Here is a 23443-nt window from a genome sequence, read left to right as displayed (position 1 = left end):
TGGGATATATGCCAACAGCAGGAGGACTGAATCGAGAACATGAAATCCATGATAATGTCAAAACCCCTTGATCGGTTCAACCATGGTAAAAACCTATGAACCATGGTAACCGCACAGGGTGGCTTGTTGTGTTGTGTGAACACAGCCGTGGTGTCAGTGTTCTGGATGCCATATGCATGTGTAGAGGAAGAGGCTATCTGTGGCGACTAGCCTTCACCACAGGCAGCATGCCTGTATGCACCAGTTGCTGATGGGCAGACAGAACTGTTGTATACCCATCTTGCCTGAGGGATCCCGTGTGCAGCCAGTTTGCTGGAAAACCACACAGAGTGCTGGTCTAGGTGGACCACTGATCTGATACAGAATGGCTTTTATGTTCTTAACGCAGCCCATGAGTAGAAAGGCCTTGCCCTTAGTAAACAACTGCCAGCTGTAATTTGGTGGAAGAACCCTCAGCAAGATCTCTGAATAGAGTGCATCTGGTGGCATACGGGAAAGGAAACTATCTAGCAGGTACCCATTTCCAAGCCATCTGAGGATGTACAAGTTAAAATAGCATTGACAAAGCAAAAAGCAAGAAAGTAACCACTGCAATTGAAGTAATGTCAGAGTTATGTGCGCTGACCTGCCACCAGCCCTGAGACCATATTCTGTCACTAGCTGAAGTTTCTGAACACATTCCACTGGCAAGCCCACACCAAGTATACAACAGCAATCAAAGCTGAAGTAACTAGTATGGATTTAGGGCTTGATACTTATGGCCCTGTGGACCACAAGACTCTTCAAGAGCGTGTATTCTCCCTTACTGAGATCAGTGGATGGCATGTTCCTGGTGGTTCTACATGAACCTGTGGGCCTAGTGGAATGTTCCCAAGAATAGCCTTCAGTGCAGCATCCCCATTCCTTGGGAATAACCTGCCTCTGCAGGCCTGGAAGGCACCAACATTGCATTGTTTTCAGTGCCTCTTGAAAACACTCTTATTTTAGGAAGGATTCCTGGACTAACAAGCCAAGGTTTGCTTGATTTCATTTTGAAAAGATTGACTTTTTCTTTCTTTTTTATGCCTTGTTATTTTTCATTGTTCTGAAATCTCCATGCCAGAATATAAAGTGGTATATAAATCTTGTAAATAAATCAACAGAATCAAAAGGCTGCAGTGGGCAAACCAACTCAAGCTGGTAAAAGGCACACTCCATCACTGCTGCCACTGAGCCTTCAACCCTCTCGCATCAGCTCAAGATGCACCCCCTCATGCTACGAACCTGACCGTCCATACGGAGTGCAGAATGATTCCATACTCTCACAGCCTACCCATCCCTGTCCTTCAGTGCACACTTTCACTGGCTCCAATATCTGATAAGAAACAACTCTGGCACGGGGGCCATTGGGATTTGCCTGGGCTGAAAAGAGTGGATGCTTTTCTCCATGTGGCCGCCTCTCTGAGGATACTTTTCTCCATGTAGTCCCACTGCCCCTCATCTCTGCTGTGATCATTCACCTCAGATTGGATAGGGTTGCAATAAAGCTCTGTGAAATCCATCACTGTAGCTTCCATGGAGTCCCTCTCATGCTCAACCCTGACTTAGAAAGCCAAGAGGAAAACCAAGAAGATGTGCGCTCACAGAACGAAGGTTACACAGTGCACAATCTTCTTCCACATCCCGTGCAGCACAAACAAAGGAAGAGGGACGCGACTTGTGCAGCATTCTTGCAGGGCTGGATTCCTGGCAAGTGCCACTTCATACTGGGCATGCTCACCAGGAACTCCGTCTCACAAATGCAACAAAGTAGAGCAGAGTTAAGGAACTGAACCCAGGGAACCTGATGGATTCCCACCCTCAAAACATCTTCCTCACCCATCTGTGCATGAGGAGGCAGGAAGCCTGGGCCTTGGTTCCTTTCTCCAAGTTGGGAGGTAGCACAGAGGAAAATGTGGGAGGAAACAGTGGGTGGTATTAGGGGAGGGCACACCCTGCCCTGACATCGTCTGGGATGCACTGGGCCTACTGGAGGAACAATCAACTCCCCTAACATGATTTCAGCTATAACAAGGTTTTATTCTTGTTCAAGAGGGCTGGAGCAACTCCCCTAAAAAGAAAGTATATTGTAGCTGGGATTGTTCACCTTAGGGACAATTATGTCTTGTGTAGAGAATGATATTGGAACCCAAGGCAGACATACCTTGGTGGGCACTTCAGGACAAATAAAACGAAGTACTTCACACAGTGGATAGTTAAGCGGTGGAATTCAATTCTAAAAGAAACAGGGATGCCCCCCAGTCTGGATAGTTTTAAAGGGATTTAACAGGTTCACAGAGGATGGCTACTAGTCCTGATGGCCGCATGCCCCCTTCAGGATCGAAGGCAGTGCGCCTCCATGCACCAGTTGCTGGGAACTTGGGCAGGAGGACAGTGGTGCACTCAAGTCCCGTAGACTGTTGACTGTCCACCGGGTGAACAGAAGGACAGACTAGATGGAGCCTGGTCTCCGCCACCCCAGCTCTTCTTACCGTCCTAATCCTGATCCATAAAAGCCTGCAGACAGAACTAATACAGCTTTCAGCAGCAGAAGAAAAGATCAGAAGGGCCATGAATTCCTTTTGAATCATGGCCTAAGTAACAGAAAAGAAGAATGCTTAACATTTTGTTTGGAATGACCAATGACATCTTTTGCAAGTGCATAGTCTAAGTCTGTCTCATCTACATTATAATGGGGTACATTGTACCGTTAGAGAATCTCAGTTTTTCATTCATTTCACGAGATGCATTGACCCAAAATGTGGCGCATCTCAGTTCTAACAACTGTAAGGAAAACACAATAGTAGCATGGAGATTCCATCAGATTGGACCATCCACATGGTAAGTGACTTTCAAGCAATTATATATTTCACATATTGCCTCCCCACCCACTGCCCTGCCCACCCCCACCCCCACCCCCACCACAAAGCAGCTTTTGTGCTGGTAACCATGTGTTTGAATCAGCCCCAACTTACTTTGGAGTGAAAGCCCTCAATAGGATGCATGTGAAGCTATGATTAGAGCTCAGCTATTGGACTGTTTGTGAAACACAGCAGCGTTTTCAAAATTCAGTTTCTCATCTGCGCCCAAGGAAATGTTCTTCACTTTTGTCAGTGTGTTGTACACTAAAAAAAAGGAATGTTATTTCTTCCACTCACCGTTTGTGGCTCCTAGGTACTTAGAGCAATTCTAATCCCATTTCTTCCCTCATATAGTATACCTTGCTATCAACATATGGAGCCTTCTAGCTGAGATATTATCCCATTCTTTTTATGTGCTCAGCTTTCAGAGTAGCTGATTGCATTTACAGAGCTTACTAACCCTGGCTGAGAAAAAAGCCAAAGCTTTAGGGCAAAGGAAGTCAATGTAAATTTTGATGCTTATAGCTGAGAACAAGGAACATTTCAAACTCTGGGCTGCTTTGCTTCTATTCTGCTTCCACACAGCTTTCTCACTGACAGGGACAAGATCTCAGAATATGGAGAAGACAGTGCAGCTGCTGGGTAGGCTGACATTCCTAGCAAAACAGAAAAAGACACACTGGGATGTTGTAGCCAACTCTCAGGACCCAGTTTTCCCTGTGAAAAAGCTCATGGCACCACCCACCTGGTACTGCCTAAGTTCAGAATGGAAGCAGAGGAATCATGCAACTACTTTTTTCTGTGCCTGCCCCTTCTATAGATGCACTTGTCTTTCCCCATCTTTATGTTCTGAAGATAAATTGCAGAATGGTTGTTCCATGACCTTCTTCAACATGTGTATATCAATACCAACTTGGCATCTTTCATCTTCTAAGTTTTCTGACCAAGGTTCTACATAACCATTATCCTTGTCATTATAGATGTCAGCACTTCTTGTTTTTCAGAACCATATTGAGAAACAAACCAAGGAGAGGATAACTACCTTTTAGTGCAGGAAACAGGACAGTGGGTGAGGTTTGTGCTTACCCAGTGCAGTTCAGAAGATAGCATGGTGTAGTGGTTAAGAGTGCAGGACTGGAACTCAGGCAAACTGGGTTCTAGTCCTCACTCGGCCATGTTTGAATCAGCCCAACTTACTTTGGACTGGAACTCGGCCAACTGGGTGACTTTGGGACAATCACAGACTCTCAGCTCAACCTACCTCACAGGTTTGTTATGAGGATAAGACTGAGAGCAGGAGGAAGAGAATGGTGCAAGCCACTTTGAGTTTGTTGTAAGGAAAAAGAAAAAAACAGGATCCAAATCTGATAAATGAATAAATAACCATGTGATTCCCCCCACCCCCATCCTTCTGGAAGGGCTGCAGCTTCCTCCAGTCTAGAGATTCTCAAGTGCAGCAGCAACTGTTTGGTCTCTTCCAGACTCATGAAGCTTCTCACCACTGCTGCATTTCTGCCTTGATCCAAACAACTCTTGAGTAGTAGAAGAAAGCATGAGGTGGGGATGAGGGAAAGTAGTGCATGTCATTTTGAAGCATTTTATTCCGAAGGGCTTGGAGGCTGCTTTGCCACCCTTTTCAGGGATTCTGAGGATTCTGCACCAGCTGTTAGGATCTGTGATATGTCAGGCAAAATTCCATATGTAACAAGGCTCTGTGGTATTCTTCTGTGATGCTATCACCTATTTTCATCCAGTTGCACTGTGATGTTTTTGGCATGTCACTGAGAAAGCAAAAATATGGAATTATTGGCACAAATGGTAATTGAACCCATTTGCAACTTTGCAACACTGAATTATTAAGAAAGGAATGTCAAATAATAACATTTTAATTGTTGAATATGCAAATACACTGCACGGGAAATTATTTGAAAGAGAGGGACAATCAGATAGACTGCACAAAGATTTATGTTTTTCACAAGAATCATGTTCCCAAACAAGAGCAGGAATGAGTGCGTGTACTACCAAATGCTGCTCTTTTCCAAGACATTGGAAAAATTGCTCAAAAACAGCTCACCTTTATAGAAGAATTCCCTGTCATTCTCTGCAATCTTTCACCCATGACATGACCTACCACCAGTGTGGTGCCAGAGGGCTGGCTGCATGCAATTTGCTCTATGAGGGGGAATCCCTGAGACATGGATTGGGTCCTGTGACCTGACTAGAACGCATTAAGGTTCGCTCATCCAGGTCATTTCCCCACCTCTGTTCATCTCGTTAGTAGCATTTGAACACTTCTATTGCCTCCATTGCTCACTTGATGTGTTTCATGTACGATGTGTTTCATGTACGACCAACAGAACTGCTGCACTTCCAAGGCCTGCTTTGGGACTGGCCCCTCTTGATGCACTTGCTTACTGATTACCTCCAAGTGCCTTCCATTACTTCTTCAATGAAAGCAATGATGGAGTGCTAGGCTGCTTTTTCATTTATATCCCACTGGGTCCCCAAGACTCACAATATTATCATCTGCATTAACACAGGCACCCTCCCTGCCCTCCCATAGCTTGATTGTGTAACTAGGAAACTGATGGCCACCCTAAGCTAGGCAGTGTTTGCCTAGGTGACATGGGAAAAGTGTGGAGACTCCCGCCCACCCACACTGATCACTCTGAAAGGTAGGAAGATGCTTTAGTGAGGAGGGGACTTGAGGTAATCATTCCCCGAAAGTATCAATGACGTTTTAGGCCAGGAGCATAGTTACGGGGACCTTGGATTAGACTCCTCTCCACTCTTCTAATATGTCACTGGCCCTGTTGATGCCTCATCAAAACAAGATTAAGAATTGTACTTTGAGCATGGACAGTCATCAATTTCATGTTCATTTTTAAAGGGCATGATTCAAGATATCAAATGTTTATTTTATAAAATGCATCAGACTGCACATTCAACCTGAAAGCAACAGTTAACTTCTATAACTAACCTGGAATTGTTTTAGAAACATTATCTTTTAATGCTTTGGCAATAAATGCACCTTAAAAGATGCTAACCATATTTGTTTGATCTTCATTTTAATTTAAATATACAATTTGCACTGCACATAGAAACAGATTGAAGGTAATTATGGTAATGGATGTTTAAGCATGCATAGGCAGAGAGTTCCTTGTAGAGTGGTGATACAAACTATCTTTCTTTTCTTTTTATCTCTCTCTCTCTCTCTCTCTCTCTCCCTCCTTTAGGTCAAAGTAGACAAAGGAAAGTCAGTGGCTGGGCTGAAGAACTGGTCAAAGAGCATTTTCTGACACAGCCTCCCATGGGTTGCAAAAGAATGAAAGAAGTCCTAATTTACCATTTCAGAATAAAATAAAGCAAGAACACTCGGAGAACAAGGCCTCACTTTCTAACTAGTATGGACAGCAGTGCACAAGATCAAGTCTCTCCCATCTTGGATTTTCCAAATTCATATAAGGAGGGTTGAAAGGAGAAGCAGTGGTGCCCTCTTCTGGCCAGTGGTGCCATCTCCTCCCTTCCTTTCCCTCTGCTGCTGCTTCTTAATTATGAAACGATCCCATCCATTTTGGCTCTTTCTGAGGCTTTGTACTGTCTGGAGCCGTGTCTTCTTAGTCAATAACATCTTAGATGCCACCATGACCTTGAAACAGAAGTCAATAGACAGCAAGTTGTTTGCCCTAAAGGCTGTATACTACATACTTGCCTTAACCCATTCTAAGTTACACATCAGAGAAATTCGGTGTGGCTTTCTGAAGTAATTTCCTTTAGGCTCAACCATGCTATTCATTAATTCTAAAAGATTTTTAATGCTGTGTCAAGTAACAGACTCCGCTCACCAGCACTTCCCGGGCTGGCTGGGTAAGAAACCCATCTACTGTCAAAGAAAAGATACTTTACCATGAAGCCTACAATGAAGCTCTTTTGGGAGTTGGAAATGCCAGAAAAGGGAACTCTTAGTAAACTGATAACTGTAAAGAAACAGCAAAAGCAGTGCTCCTTAACCCCACTGTTTTTATTCACTGCACTCTAGGTGCTTTTATAAATGACTCTATGTCTTTTACTAATGACAGAGACATCTGCATATTTCTAACAACAGAGGCCAACTGAATATGTATTAACTATGTTTACTCTTTTATAACTAATTCCAGTTGACTCTCCTATGTAAGTGAGCTTTTTTTAAAACAAACAAACTGCAGCATATAAGATACTTCTTTCTGGATTTTGTTCTGTTTTTTAGTTGGGGTGGGAGTAGTTGCGTTGGTGACATTTTTGAAGACCTTTTTTGTGGTATTTGGGGGATCTGTTGTGTGTTAGAATGTGAATCTTATCTTCCTGTATTATTGTGGCTGAAAAAAACCCCTGTGCTGTTATGTAGTTGGCAACAAGATGCCTTTGGAAACTTTACTAGTAGGTCAATGTCTTTATGAAATAATCTTGACTCCTAGAAGCGTCTGTTTGTTCTGAATTTGAGCTGTATATTCAACCACTTCAGTGGCTTTTCATTGGGAAGGGATATTTTGCTCAGGCTTTCTTAAAACTTGAATTGCTTGAATTGCTTCTTTATTTAAAACCTACATGGATGAATCAGCCTCAGGCACTTGATGGGCATAGATTCTTTTGGCATGAGCAACTTACCTGCTGAGCCTTCTTCAAGCAACTTTTCTCTACACTTGCCAAACATCTGAATTCTGTGTGGCCTATAAAATCCATCCTCCTCCATGCTAAATGTCAATATCTGTTCCTACAGAAATCAGTGAGTCTGCCTCCCACCCACCCCCCTCCTTTGGTATCTTTGCATGGATGTAACGTGTCACAAATAATAAATCTGGATGACAACAAAACAGACATTCACTTTAGAACAATATCAATGACCAGTTTCGGCATTGATACAATGGTGTAGGTGGAAGTGGGTGAAACTATACATTATACCCTCATTACGGTAATGAGGAAGTTGGCATTGTATAATGGACACTACAGGTACATTCTAAAATGGGAAAACCAACACGATCAAACACCCTAATTTCAAGCCTTTGCATCATTATATCTACATTGTATGTTAGGACCGGCATGATGTCATTAGTGATGTCATGCCAGTGTGGCTTTTGCAGATGCTCCATTGTAATGCTTGTTTGCTGCTTCACCATTTTGAACCAAGGTTAGAAGCCACTTCTGTAAACCTGAAATTCGCCTACTGCCAGTGGAATTAATGCAGAACATGATGCATGAAATTTGTATCCTGAACCTTGTTTTTCACATTGGCTGTACTTAATGTCACTTGTTTGGGGTTTGAATGCAGTATTTTGAACCAAGAAAACCAATGGAACAACTCTACAATGGATGGTTGAAGGGTCACAGCCCATATTTAGGTCTACATATTGACAAGTGAAGCAGCTGGACTGGTTAAGTTCTCTCTCACTGCCATTCTATCTCCGTTCCGGGGAAAAGGGCAAAGCATGTTGTTACAGAATCGGTTATTGTATGTAGATTTCTGGGTCTGCACTTTAGATGGCTTGAAATGCTGGCCTTTACATATCTCACATTCCTGGACTATTAAAGGGAAAAGGTACATGGGTTTGGGGTTGGTTTGTTTCAGGATCTATTATTTTACCTATCCTGCAGTTCACTCTTGCTATATACTGTATAACCCCAATAATTTCTTTTTAAAATGTGTACATATTACACTTGTTTGAATAATCCTATGTACAAGGGTGTCTTGCTCTCCTTCCCTACCAGGAAATGTTTCTGAGGCTTGTGGTCTAATTCACTCCCCTACCTTTGCATCCCGTGCCTGCATTGAGATCTACTGGGAAACAGCCATCCTGTTGTCACTACAAATTGTAAAAGGCGCATAGGGACCTTCCTAAAATCTAAAGGCACACCCCACAAATATGCCTATTAGAACATCAGTGGCATCCAGTATAGGATATTGCTGAGTGAGAGAGGCAAATGTGATCCCATCTGCTTCATGGTTTTTATGCCTGCGCATCACCATTGGCAAGTGCATGAGCCATCTCAGAGCCATACAAGAATCCTGTACCACCATAAACATTATGGGAATTGTTGTGTGCATGCACCCAATGACACAAGAATCCAGACTCGCTTATGCAGCACTAGCTTAGTGCGCCAAATGTTTTTCAGAGTGTAGCACAGGGACCATTCTTAGCACGGCTGGGAAGTCTCAAAAAGATGCACAAGTCGGGAAGGGAATGAGCGAGAAGGGACACCAAAGCCACTTGGTGGCTGTTGTTTGAGCTTGAGTGGCTGTTGTTGCAACCACGGATGGTGTCTGTTGCAAGTGGGACTCCCAACGGTGCAACTTCTTATCCTCTTTCAGCAGCACCTGTGGCCACAGGAGCACATTGGTAGATAAGGGCTTCGTTCCATCCCCTTATCTAAGTGTGAATGGCAGGCTTCTTCCCCCTAGCGCTGGGAAAAGGGAGACAAAAAGCTGAGCTGGCAGGGTGGGGTTCACAAGAGATTTCACCCACCTTTAAAAAAAAATCCCACCCACCTTTAAACTCTTAAGGGATAGCAGATGCCTGGGCTTCCCACTGCCTGAGGTTACTGGCATCTCTTCTTCTTTAAAGCACTTCCTTAAGTGAAATGGCTTATAGGTGTGCTGGAAATGAAAGAAGAGTGGGATGCTTAGGAAGATGCAAGAGAGACCTTGAGATCTTCCATCTCGCTATAAGACCACTGAGTAAAATCTGAGAATTCCAAGACATTAGGAAGAGAATTCTACATTCATTACCTGGCAATAATGCCATTTATATAGATATATATAACACACACTTCTGATATTGGGCCTTCATACTTGATTACATCAGAGGTAAACCACTACCACCAAAAGCATTTCAGGACTGTCGACTACTACAGAGAATAAATTAATGGGCACATCTGCTATAAAAAGAATTTTAGAGCACAGTAGCGTGAGAATATCTGAAATACTGTTGTTGAATTGTACAGCTGTATCCTCCTCAAAATCCAGTGAAGAATGTTATTTTTCTAGACTGGGCTTTTTGTTGTTATAAATCCAAATATTCAGAAGGCAAGTGTTAACAATCCAAATGTCTTTTTTTCTTATAGTCATTTGTTAATTATGAATGTATTTTTAACAAAAGGTGATTTTTTTTTTGGACTAACTAGTGTAATTTGCATTAAAAAATAAATGGGAAAAAATAGGCTTCCAAGCTTTTTGCGAATCCCTGCTGCTTTTTATAAGTTTCCTGGATTACATTTCTCAGAAAAGCAAAAATACAAAAAATAAAAAGAGCAAAAAAAGAACAATCCTATTATATTTACATGAAGGCAATCTTGAGCGATGCTGTACGTGGATGTGTCAGCACTGAATAGAAATTGCCAGGTCATGACATCATTTTAACTCAGCCATAGGTAACTGGTATTTTCATTATCTACTGACCCTAAAAGGCTTCTTTTACAAGGCTGACTGTAATAGACTTCCAGCCATTCAAAATGTGCCTTTTTTATGTTGTCCTTTCATCAGTGCATTTAGTCTGTGATAGGCTTACAGTAGCCAACCATGTTAAGTGTAGCGTTAAGCGCCTGTTAAGATGGAGGGATCACACATCTGTTTCAACACTTTCCAAAGCATTCACGGATTGCACAGTCCAAGGGCCACTCAAAATAACACGGCAGTTCCTATGCTGGAGAAGCTCCTCCTGGGACCTCAACTGTCCTTAGAACAGATGTCCATGTGCCATCAATTATTGGCTGGGGTTCAGGAGGAAGGTCACATGGTGTGGCAACCTGGTACCAAAAGCTTTGTTTAGACCTAGTGCAGTGGTGCCAGCGGGTACAGCTTACCAGCACAGGAACACAGAAACAGAGCGAGTCAGAAGGGGTCTTCTAGGCCATCTAGTCTGACCCCCGGTTCCAGCCGACTCCATCAAGAGTAGAACAAACCATCAAGATTTACCATCAAGAGTTAAAACAAACCCAATCTTCTCCTTCCCAAAGCACTCTCAGTCCCTCTGGGACAATTGGCCAATGACCCCAGTAGGGGCCTTCTTTGCATGCCTCTTGAACTGTTGCAGCTTAGGTTACAAGCTTTGTTTGGTATGTTGCATTTAACCTGCTGTTTAAATCGGCATTAGTGCTACCAATAATGTGAGGCCTTTTGCAAGTCTCTCCCTTTCACCCCACAAAAAACACAGTTGGGACTTGGATGAAAACAGGATAAAGAATTGATCAATTATTCCAGCAAGAAGGTATAGAATGGGTGTGGGGGGAGGGTTAGTCATTTTCAAAGCACAAAGTAGTAAGTGGTTTAAAGTAGTAACTCAGTGGCAAAGAAAGCAGAAAAAGCACAGTCTAGCTATTCACAGCCCTGCGTTAAACTGCCTACCTGATTCTCTGAAGTCCTGTGGTCCCTGTGTTAGGCCTCCGTCTCTTTGCGGGAGCAGCTGTACTGCAGAAAAGACCTCAGGTTCTTTTTCCAGTGAAGTCCATCTCTTTGGGTGCCCCCATTCCATTGCCTGGGTGGAGATTTCCCAAAAGAACTGTGTGTTTTAGTCTGGCTGGTTCTCTACCAAGTGCTCATATTCTGCCCCGAGAAGAGCTATTGAACAGTAGGCCCTGTTGGTCACCTGGATGATTTCCCAGTCAACATGTCTGTTAAATGGAGGCACTTGTCCTTCAGATGGCTTCAGCCAAGGCATTGGCACTGCAATGCCGGCATGTAGCAACTATTATCTCTTCTGATTTTAACAGAAAGCTGCAATGGATTGCAAACTGGAGCTTTCTCCTTCTTTGTCCTGAGTTAAGATGGAGTTAATATGATCTGGCTGAGTGGCCAATTCAGGCCAACCATAACACATGGACACCCCCAGTGTCTTCTTGTTTGGCTTCTAGGCAAGGCCAACCCAAGACATTTTGAATATGGAAACAAAGAATAAAATGGTGTGTGTGAATCTATCACCACCACCATTCCATGTCAAGGAGCTGCTCAGACTGGACATTGAATCCTCCTTCAATGCCAGCAATGGGACAGTGTCCATCACTTCACCTAAGGGCAGGTTCTGGGATGCAGGGACAGCTCCATTCTCAAACACCTTGCTGCCCATCTAACTTCTAGTGTTTGCTACCTGAGACAGCCAGTTCACTCAGCCTAATGATAAGGCCAGAGCATTCCCCCAACACAACCATACACTGCTATCTTTAGGGTAACAAAGAATCACTGTGGGATTTATTCATTGAAAATTATTCTTATTCTGCCTTTAAGGGTAGGACCTTAAAAAGAATGTCACAGGATTTCAAGACATCAAGGAGAAGTCTTGAAAATATGTCTTAGTATGACTGAAACCACAACATTTGAGTCAATATGTAAGCTCTGCAGGAATTTTTCCAATATAGTATTTATGTTGTTGGAACTCAAATGAATAAAGCTGGGAAAGTGAAGGATACCCTGGAGCTACAAGTATTATATCCTTCACCTGATAGTTACAATCCAATTATTTCAAAAATAGTAAGAAAAAATCAACAGCATGAGACAATTAAGTTGGTGTTTATGAACAACCTGGGACCTTCTGGTATGCCCTTGAATATATGCATCTATGTTAATATCCAAACTGGATCTCCTCTCCAAATCTGAAAATCCTTTTCGTATATCTTCCCATGGGCTTCCAATAATTTAATTAAAGTGATAGAAAATCAATCTAACTATTAACATCTACAATGAAGCAGGCATCCAGCCTAAGTATTCTCATAGGCACTGCTGACCTATAATAATGCATTCAAGAAGTGAATGCAGCATATAAACAAAACATCTATATGCTTAATGCACGACCGACAGTGTTGATGAAGCTTCTAGCTCTGATGGGCAAAGCTGCTTTGATGTGCTGCAATTTCATGCCTAACTCAGACCTACACAATCAGCCTGTTTGCATCATCAAGCAGCAAACCATGGCTTATTTAAGCCATGATGGGCTGCCATGCAGGCAGACAGCCATTTTGCATATCCAAGCAGTAACCACAGCTTGTCATGTCATCCAAACCTGTTTAGGGTGGGTTAGTATTAGTGTGATTAACAAAACACCCACATCCCTGAGTGAGACCAGAGACTCTGAGCGGTTTGTTAACCATTCCAAGGTCCCATCTTCACCAGGTCACACATCCCAAGCCACTGTTACAGCCTGAATATTCAAAAGCCATGCAGCAGCACATGCTCAAATAAGTCATGGAGGACTGTGGTGATTGTGTGAACTGGGTCAACACACATCTCTTGTCTTGAACTGAAGCTCACACAAATCTTGTGGACAAGAGGATGTCCATGGGTCAGACTGTGTTCTGGAACACTGAGTGGAAAAAAAAAAGCTCTAGGAAAAAAGAAAAATAAGGGGTAAAATTTTGAGAGTAGGGTATCCTAGGAAGCAGGCTGAAAAGATGGCAAACCTCAGGTTATTGCAGAAAAACTAGGATCCGATAAATGAACAGCATGAGACATTATTCCCCCACAAAGGAGCTATTTTTCTAATTAACTTCTCCATGGACATTTCAGCAGCAAATACAGCAGGGCCTCCATCCAAATCAGGAGTACATTCTGTATAAGGGGTTGCAGCAACTTTTTTCAAAATAATAGTGTCAGTTTATGTATGATAATCAAATAGTTTGGCTCCAAGGAACAATTTAGGACAGAGGCCTTCATCAGAAATCTAAGGAAAATATAAGAAAAGGGAGGAAGGTAAATGAGGAAAAGAGGGCCTCTGGATACGTCTAGAAAAGACAGGCGACAGACAGACAGAGTCCTACAACCAGGATAGACCTCCCCTTTAGTCTGAACTGGTACTGACCAACCACAGGTTTATCACATCAGTAAGGCTTCAGGATCTGCACTGGAAAATTGTTAGAGCTCGTCATGTGTTTACCTTACTGTGTTGTACAAACACTAGATCAAGCCAAAGTTTTCCTAGAAACAAAAATGATGATACTGAGGCTGCCCTACTTTGGGCCCATCATGAGAAGGCAAAACTCCCTGGAGATGACCGTCACATTAGGGAAAGTTGAAGACAGAAAAAGAAAAGGAAGACCAAAGATGAGATGGATTGACTCCATAAAGGGAGCCACAGCCTTGAATTGAAAAATGCTGAGCGGAGCTGTCATGGAAAGGACCTTTTGGAGGACTTTCACTCATAGGGTCACTATAAATCAGAGACAATTTGATGGCACATGACAAAAACAGCACTCCAACCTCCTTCCATCCCTTCATCTGTTGTCCCATTCACAGGGAAAGCAACAGTCTGACCAGGTGAGCCATCCATATTCCTGGATGATTAAGAACTGTGGAAAAAGGAAGCAAAATAAAGCTCAGGCCAGCAGTTCTGGGATGTCAGATAGGCTCCTTCTGTGAGGCAGAAAAGCAAATGATCAAGTTTTCCCTATTACTACATCTCTATTAAAGGAAAGGATTCTCCTGCTACATTTCAGCCTGTTAGGGGACATAAAAACGCTGGCAGCCAGATTTCAGACCCTTAACCTCAGGAGTGTATTCCCTTCTGTCAGCTCACTTCAGAATCCTAGACACTAAGAACTGGAATGGGGTTGTGTAGCCAATAGTACTATATCAGTTAAGTAATTGAATCACATACTATCCAGTATAAAAGAAATTATACACCTGTGTACTCTTAGATAAATACATTCCATACTTCATTTTATACTGATGTGCTTTCAGAGCTGTAACTCTTAGAGAGCCAACACACCCAAAAGTCTGCAAATTGATGCTGTCACCAAGAGATGATGGACTGATTCAAATAACCAGTAAGTCATTTTAAGAGTACTTCTGGGAGTTACTTACTAAAGCCATATACCGTTCTGACTTCAAGAGTTTGCATTCTATAATTTTTCTTCATTATTATTGTAGTTTCATTCATAAACATTTGGAGAACCTTGTCTTCACAGTGGATAGATATTACAGGCAAATCTGCCCACATTTATTGTAATTTTATCTTTCTATTTTATATTTTGTCTGAAAATAATGATATTTTAAAGAGGGATAACTTTACTTTACCTGCTTTCAGTTCTTCCAGTGATAGTCTCTATTTTTCTAGGTCTACCCTACAGGTGCTCAGCATTGCCTTGATAAATTTTGAATTTTCTGGTGGAACTCCATAGAAATGAGTTCTGGCATCTTGTCTGCTATTAATTACTTGTCAGAATTCAGTTCCAGCATCTTTTACCAGATTTGAATAGGCTGCTGTTGTAACATGTCATCAAGTCATCTCTGACTTATGGTTGACTCCATGGCTGACTCAGTTTTTGCTTCCAGGGCAAGTTCTGGCTTGATTTGATCTAGGACTCACTTGTTTGTCTTTCTGTCAGTCTAGGATATTCTCAAAGCTCTCCTGCAGAACCATGTTTTGAACACATCCATTTATTTCCTGTCAGCTTTTTCACTGCCCAGCTGTCACACCCACACACACTGATGGGGAAAACAAAAGCATGGATGAGCTTGTTCTCGGTCTCCAGTGAAATGTTCTTACACTTGGTTTTCTTTACTAGTTACTTCCATTGCTGTGCTGCCAAGTTTTGGTTTTCTTCTAATTTCTTGGCTGCCTTCTCCATTTGAATTGATGGCTGAACCAAGGTCTTCAAAATCTTTTCCAGTTCAATTTCTTCAATGCTGACATTAAAGTTGTATAATTCTTCTTTAGCCACCTAAATCATTTTAAGTAAGGTATGTTTGTTATTATACAGCCTTGTCTGCAACCTTGTTTTAAGATGTAGATTTAATTAGCCCTCATGTACCAGTGCTCTGGTCTTCTAAATAGGGCTTACAGCAGTACCAAACCTCCAGGCAGCTAGAACCAACACATTTCATCAGAATTTGGCTGCTATGGCGGGGTTTTCATTGGTGCCAAACTTTTGTGGCAAGTAATGTAAAAAGATCACACATTATTTTTCATATCCTGTGTTTCTTTATGTGAAGAAACTGAAAAAGTGGAATCAAATCAAATCCCAATGGTACCTAAGTCTTCCTGTACTGAAGAAAGAAGTTTAGGTGCAAACTGCCCCAGGTGCCAAACAGCTGGACAAATAAACAATTTCCATTAGAAGAATGAGTCATTATCACAAAACTGGTGAGAAATTGGTTGTAATCAGTGCCAAAATTTTGAAGTTGAGAAGAAAATGGGGATGAAAATATCCAAAGAGTATGTAAATTCTGAACACTCTGCCTATGGTGAAAACAAAACAACTATTGCTATCTTTAAGGACAACATTATTTGACTATAAAGAAAGTTCATGGCATAAAGCTGCTGCTAAAGTAGCAGAAGAAGCTCAGAAGGAAATTTTGAGGGAAGTGGTGCATGTGAAATCTACTTCTCATGAACAGAACACCACAGTGGAAAAACAAACAAACAAATAACCAAAGTTGTCGATCATATAGCTAGTGAAAGGAGAAATAAATTGGGAAATCTAATAGCAGGATCTACTTAATCACTGATGAATCAACTATCGTTAGTTTAAAAAGAAACATTGATTTTGTATGTATGAGGCCTTGTCCCAGACTGTGCAATGCATAGCCTTGCAAATTTGTTTCTTGGCTTGATAGAACTAGATGGTGCCACAGCAAGAGGAATTTTCAGCTCGTTACTCCAACCTCTCCATTCTTTAGGAATGACAGGAGAGTAACTCAGTAAATCATTTGGTTTCTGTTGCTTGTGATTATGCGCCTGTGATGTAAGAAATAATTCTGAAGAAATAATGGAAAGATAAGAGTTCCCTCTGTTATTGTATGGCACTGTGTCAACCACAGGGAGCATGTACAGCAGCAATTATCCATGGGTGATGCTGTATATGCTCTCTCTAGAATCAACTGATTCAAATCCTTCATTGACAAATTGTATCTTTTGAACAACGTTTCACCAGAAATAGCCAAGATCTACATGCATACACAAAAATACTGAAACGAATAGGAAGAATATTAGGTACAAGGTGGAGAGTTTCCAGCTTCAGATCAAGGCCTCCCCTGTGGGAGGATTCTAAGGTCTTGGTGCTTCATTTTGTTGAAGCTAAAATTGATTGCAACAGAGAGAGAAAAGATCCATGAATGAGGGTTTACAAGGGAAAATCATTTCAGTCAAATTTCTGCTGGACTTAGAACTGGTGTGTGATGCCTTCGAAAAACTGTCAGAACTGAACCTAGATTTAGAAGAGTGTGACATGTATTAATACAAGGCCAGTAAAAAGATAGAAAATATTGTTGGCATGTTTGAGGACAGAAAGGAATGTCATGGACCATATTATACAAATGTCATTAATGCTTCAGAAACTCTAACCTTCAAAGGCATTCCCCTCCACAGAAGCAATTTAAAAATATTCATCCTATCTGTCCAAAAGATTTCTATGAAAATCTGAAGGCATCTATTGCAAAGAAATTGCTGGCTGATGAAGAACTTATCTATCCAAATGGGCCCAAATGCTAGATCCTAAGCAGTGATCAGATGATGTAGATTGCCATTTAATATTTGGTGGGAGAGGAGTTTGAAATTTGTCCAGAAGACATTGATTGAATGAGAGACAAATGATTTGTGGATTTTGATAATATCTGGTTGAGGAAAAAACATCTCCTACAGCAATTATTGACTTTAAAAAATCACATGACACCAAACCTTCATCTGAATGTGAAGGGCCTTTTGCAGATGAGCCTCATTTTGACTCCATCAGGATCTTCTGTGTTGATTAACACTGGCTCAGCACTGCTGTCCAACAAACTAGTCGACCCCCCTTTTCCGCTCTTTGATCCAATGAAGTAGGAATTCTGCATAGATGGCATTCTGCACCCACAATATGAAGCAAAGAACTCCAAAAAATTGAAGCCAATGAAAACATGATGCAGATCTGGAGCATCTTATAACCTACCAAATGGGTGATGTGATATGACATGATAAGATATAATGATATGATATGGTACAGTACAGTACGGTATAGCATTTGTTCACTATTTTAATAATCTTCATTAATCCCAAATAATTGTGATCTAAGATTTGCAGAACATTTTTTCCTCTGGAAAAAAATTGCACTGTTACTAACCCTCTGTGTGTGTGTGTGTGTGTGTGGGGTGGGTTCTCTTGAAACTTTTCTAATGTTTCATCCAAGGAGGAATTTCCAATTCCCTCCCTAAAATTCCACTTTGGGTTGTGTAGAACCCATTGCTTAAAAAGTAAAATGACAAGCTTTATTAAAAGAAAAATACTTTTACCTCTCTCAAAATTCTTTAAGTGTTTTGCCTAAGCAGAAACCTCCAAACTCACCTCAAAATTTAGCTTAATGTGAAACAGGCACTAAAATGTTCTCATTTGGGCACAATCGCATGACCTCCTTGCTTCATATGGGAGGCCATAGGATTCTTTGGGATCCCAGTTCTGGGATCCTGTGATTCTGGAGCTGGGACTCAAAAGATTAACCCCCAGCTGCAGCCACTCACAGCAAGTGTGGAAAGCACCAGGTCAGCTGCACACACACACCTTCCCAAGGTTACAACTGGCCCTCAAAGGGGGCAAAAAGGGGCATGCCATGAGACAAGGAGGGGATGATGCTGGGGCTGAGACCTTACACCTATTCCTATCAGCACTCCAGTCATCTTCCCAGCTCATTATCTAGATGCCCTAAAATGGAGGCTTCTGAGCATCTGCAGTGGTGTGATTGAGTTAAACCCTTAGGCTAGTTTAGCTGCTGTGTGATCTAATACAGACCCACTCAGACTATAACCATGTATGCTATTATTTCCATCAAACAGTCAGTGCTGATATGCTAAGGAACTAGGTGCTCTTGCATTCTCTTTGAGAATCACTTCTGATGAGATCTTCGTCCACACATTGTAAATGTTAGTCTCAGAATCTCAGAGTGACCATGTCCATTTTAATTTGAGGAGATGGACTCAAATTTCATTAACTCAACATACTGGTAAATCACAGGGAATTACTTCAGTTTCAAAGTCTGGCTTCCACTTATGAGAGGTCTTTAGAAATTATGGAATTCTGACCCTATGACATGGGGGCATCAGGCTGGAGGTCCAGTCTGGCCTTCTGAATGACCCCACCCTATTTTCCCACAACCACTGATCATTTGGCAGCTTCCTGACTTTTGTGAAACTTTTTGCTCATTATAAAAGATCAATATGCTTTTTCTAGGGCTCAGTGACAGCAAGAGTTGTAAACTGCAATATGCTGGTGTTTTTATATCCCCTGCCCTCCTGTTCTTTATTTTCAGCACCATCCAGCAGTGGAATGTGACTGCCGAGGGCTTCTCCAAAACTGGATTCAGGTTCTCCACTCCACCCCTGTGATCTTGCGGTGCTAGAGGCAATGTGGGCTTACAGAACACCACTTTTGCAAACCTGCTTTAGCTTTGCCTTACTATTCTTATCAAAATAGCAGAATTTCCTGAAGTTATACAAGTTCATTTTGAACACCAAGGTTAGTAAAGCTAAATATTAGGTCTTTGAAGAAACAGGTGAATATCAGCACCTCAAAACAGGAACACATCCCAGGGCCATCTTAACAGCATTATGGGCCCTGGGCAAAGCAGTGTACTGGGGTCCCTACGACAACTACAACTACTGTTAATTTTGAAAGTTTTCCAATTTTCCAAGGGTTAACATACACAGATTAGTATGGGGTCCAAGGGCAAGTGCCCATCAGGCCCATGCATTAAGACAGCCCTGATACAACCTCCTATACTGACGCAAGCATCACAAACTATTCATTGATTGTTACTTTTAAATTTTATTTTAAGCATGTATGTATTTAGTTGTTTGTGGTGTGGTTCTTAGTGTTGGTCTGGGACTTGTTGGAGACCTGGGTTCTAGTTCCCACTTGGCCAAGAAGCCCCCTGCTTCAGAGTCAGTCACAGGCTCTCCACCTAACCTACCTTATAGAATTGTTGCTGTAAGGATAAAAAAGAGAGGAAGAAAAGCTTGTAACCACCTTGGGTTCTTTGCAAAAAGAAGAAAGGTAGGATATAAATGTAATGTACTGAGAATGTAATAATATAGTATATCCTTCAGTAAGATTCCAAGAACAGCTTCCAACATTTCAAAACACACTAAAACCTGTTGAAACATACATAAATATACAAAGGTCACAGTCCTGTGGACCCTGGAATGATGGTGCAGGAGATTAGGACAATCATTTCTCTCCCTCTGATGGTGGAAAGATGGGTCCACCAATGGAGGTGGAGAGATGACCTAACACCACCACACCATGCCAACTGAAAGGTTCCAGAGAAGAAATCATAGAACGTTGCGAGCCTACATATTTCCCCTGCAGAACTCCACTGTGTGCAACCTGAGAGTCCACACATGGGCAACAAGCTTGTGTGAACCTAGGATACATTGTCGTTTAAGACAGACAGGCATAAGAACATACACTGTGTTCACTCCTGTGGGTAGCTTTAAATTTGCCACACATGCAATATAACTTGCAGTTTTCCTATTCAGACATAGCAAAATTTGAGCTCCAAGTGAAACTTGGCCTTGTGGAAGATCTATCTCCCCTCAACCTAGATAGTTTCAAGTAGTACAGATGATGCATCAGATAATTTACATTAAAGATGCATCTCTCAAGCAACTTTGGTATTACAATTTGTAGGTTTGATACAAATTTAACAAGTATCTCTATTCATGAATGTATTCAAACCACACCAAGGCATTTGACAATGTCATTTTGCTCCATACATCTTTATTTTACCACCTTGTTTCAGTAGTAAAATATGATGATTTTTAAATGTTAGTGAATACATGGATAGACAGTTATTAAAAGGTAAGAATTGTTCTATGACCAGCAAACTGGAGTTCAGAATCTCCAAATTACTTCTCGGCACATACTAAATGTATCTCAGGGTAAAAGCAATTTAACTTTTGAAAGTTGTGTTTATTCAAATGAAGAAAACTTAAGATGAATCAGAGACATAGTGGATTCGTGTTCTGGTACTCTTTGAATTTCAGGCACCCCTAATCTAGTGGCTCAGAAAGTGAACTCTAATCAAACATTCATGAAAATAAGCCAATTACTTGAATCATCAGAGCTGGAAGGGGCCACTAAGCCACAAACTCCTGCTATTTGATGTAGGAAAGGCAGAGCTTGAAGATCCTCAAAAGTCAACTGCCCCAACATCAGCTTGCAGATGCCCAACTCAGGGGACTCCTTCATCCTTGTGTCATTCTCTCCCTCTCATTGAAATGTACACTGCGTAGCCTCAATATTTTTATATGAGGTTTCATGTTGAGAGAGAGAGAGAGAGAGAGAGAGAGAGAGAGAGAGAGAGAGAGAGAGCGCGCCCTGTTCAGATCTCTTGATTCTTTTTCTTCAAAGCTACATCTCAGAGTGGCTAATTTGATTTAGGCTGTGTTGAAGCAGAGGAGATAAATGTATTCATTCATGCAGTTCATGAGTCACCCTATAGCCAAAGCACGCGCGCGCACATGCACACAGACACGGCCTGTGCAGTTTGCTCAGTCAAAAACTCAGCTGAAGTTGTTATAACCTGTCTTGGAATTTATACTACTTTATACACACAAGCAGCTTTGTTAGAGAATTTGACTGGGGAAAGGGGCAAATTCTCTGTCCCAGCACCATTTGTCAAATTATATTAGCAGCCCTGCATCTACCTGGAATGAAGAAAAAGGACAACATAGTTTTGGCATCGGTCTGACCAGCCCACGTGTTCACTGCTGAATGGGACGAGGTAATATAAAGTATAACATGGGCAGGCAAGAGGAAGCGTTGGGCCACACCTGCATTTCCACATACATCCCAGCAAGCTCTTCTCTCCAGCTGTTCTTCTTCATGTAAGGCTCTAAGAAGAAAGGTGAATCCGGAATTTATATTTTAAAAATCTGAATTAATAGCCATTACTTTGTGAATCTTGAAGAAGGCAGGGCAGGTACACTGACAAGACAGCTGTCACCAGCAAGAAATGAAGACAAAAGACAAGTGTAGTCAACTGAGAACTTACAAAATCTGTAATACGGATGCATCCGGGAATTTATTTCAGAAATACCTGGGGGGGGGGGGCACATGGGAAACATGACATGGACTAGCAGCTGTCTGGGTGCAGGTAGGTTTACATCACGATAATAGCACTACTGCTGATGGGGTTTTTCCTTCCCTTTCTTTTTTGACACATTTAGAACAAAAGAAAGTTCACATAACGGAAAAAGAAACTAGTCCCAGCTCATTCAGGTTTTTTCTTGGGGCCTGGTGTAAAAGAAATTCCTCCTCATAAACAATGAAAATCCCTCTCCAAATGCATTATAATGCTGCAATTATACACTGTCTAATGTATTCCAAAGAAATTCCAAGCAATTCCCAGTTCTTTCAACTTAAAACAAAACCCAAAACCAATATCAGAGGATGCGAATATTCCTAATGGAACCAAAGTGTGTGTGGCCGTTGCTTCATGATGTTTATGCAGTTTCATCTACTCAAGGAAGCCATGTACTCTGTTATTTTTAAGAGGACCTTAGACACTTCCATTTAAACAACATGAAGGCAATATAAAATTTTAGCACAATGTTGTATATGTTTCCCAGAAGTAATTCCTACTGTGTTTAGTAAATGTCTTCCTTTGAGGGAAGTGTGCATGAGATTACAGCCTGAGAGAATGTACTTATTCATTTATTAGATTATATATTTTAAAATGTCAGTCCTACAGTTAGATGAATATTGCAGAATGGCATGGAAATGATAAACACACTACATAGACCTTGCTTGAAAAGACTAAAACCAACTGACAAGAAAATGAAAAAAGCAGGGAAAATATCAGATGAAGAAAAGGGAGCATAGCAGCCTATTCAAATATAAACTACAAGCTGGTATACTATAATGATATATTATATATTAATATTATTGTGAATTTTTGGATTCTACAATAAATGGATTAAGAATATTTTTATTCTTCTGCTTGCACAGAAGGCTGAAAATGTGGAACAGGAGGACAAGAAAAATGAATAAATATTTCCATATTTTTGTTAGTAAGAAGTTTTACAGACAGTTCATGGACTCATCCAAAGCATATTTATTTGGAAGAAGGTTCCATATAATCCAATGGGACTTCTTTCCAATGTGTAACAAAATTAGACCTGATGTTGGACACAATCTTGCTGCCAAAAATGGCATCCAGTATCAAGTTTTTCTATCCCCTCCCTGTAGATTCTAGATAATTTAGATCAGGGGTCTCAAACTCGTGGCCCTCGGGCCAATTGCGGCCCGTGGGATGATATTTTGTGGCCCCCACTTGATATCAAAGTTTAGTGATAGTGCGGCCTGCACATTTTTCTCACACTGCGTGAGTCATTACTCAAATGGAGCTAATTGACCTGCAGTGCAATTCTGAACTCAAAGCCAAGTTCAGGGAGGTGAGTGGAAAAGCAGACCAGCTTGGACGATTTTTGAGAGAATTGCCCCTTACCTTCCCTGAGCTTTCCAGGATGTTCAAGCGGACCATGTGCCTTTTTGGGAGCACCTATCTGTGTGAAAAGCTCTTCTCCACCATGAACTTTAATAAGTCAAAGTTCAGGTCCAAACTTACTGATGAGCATC

The 23443-nt window shown here is 41.5% G+C and overlaps 1 protein-coding gene and 1 long non-coding RNA gene across 6 annotated transcripts in view; one reads left to right on the top strand and one right to left on the bottom strand.

Annotated features, from left to right (window-relative positions):
- The window catches only part of NKAIN2 (sodium/potassium transporting ATPase interacting 2), a 527111-nt gene extending 516153 nt beyond the window's left edge, over positions 1–10958 (top strand). For all 4 annotated transcript variants that reach the window (XM_044425259.1, XM_044425276.1, XM_044425267.1 and 1 more), the window contains one exon: positions 6116–10958. In XM_044425259.1, the coding sequence (XP_044281194.1) occupies positions 6116–6125 (10 nt within the window). In that variant the 3' untranslated portion in view covers positions 6126–10958. The remainder of the gene's footprint in view (positions 1–6115) is intronic.
- Positions 3857–23443, bottom strand: part of LOC123021013 — a 57150-nt gene continuing 37563 nt past the window's right edge. For both annotated transcript variants that reach the window (XR_006414242.1, XR_006414243.1), the window contains exons 3-4: positions 11254–11383; positions 3857–4660 (exon numbers count right to left, since the gene is read on the bottom strand). This is a non-coding gene — a long non-coding RNA (uncharacterized LOC123021013). The remainder of the gene's footprint in view (positions 4661–11253; positions 11384–23443) is intronic.

Source organism: Varanus komodoensis, unplaced genomic scaffold (genome assembly GCF_004798865.1).
Source record: "Varanus komodoensis strain SLA01 unplaced genomic scaffold, ASM479886v1 scaffold1, whole genome shotgun sequence".
In the NCBI taxonomy this organism is placed as follows: Eukaryota; Metazoa; Chordata; class Lepidosauria; order Squamata; family Varanidae; genus Varanus; species Varanus komodoensis.
The sequence above is the reverse complement of the archived record's forward strand: the minus strand, read 5'-3'. Positions and strand labels throughout refer to the sequence as shown.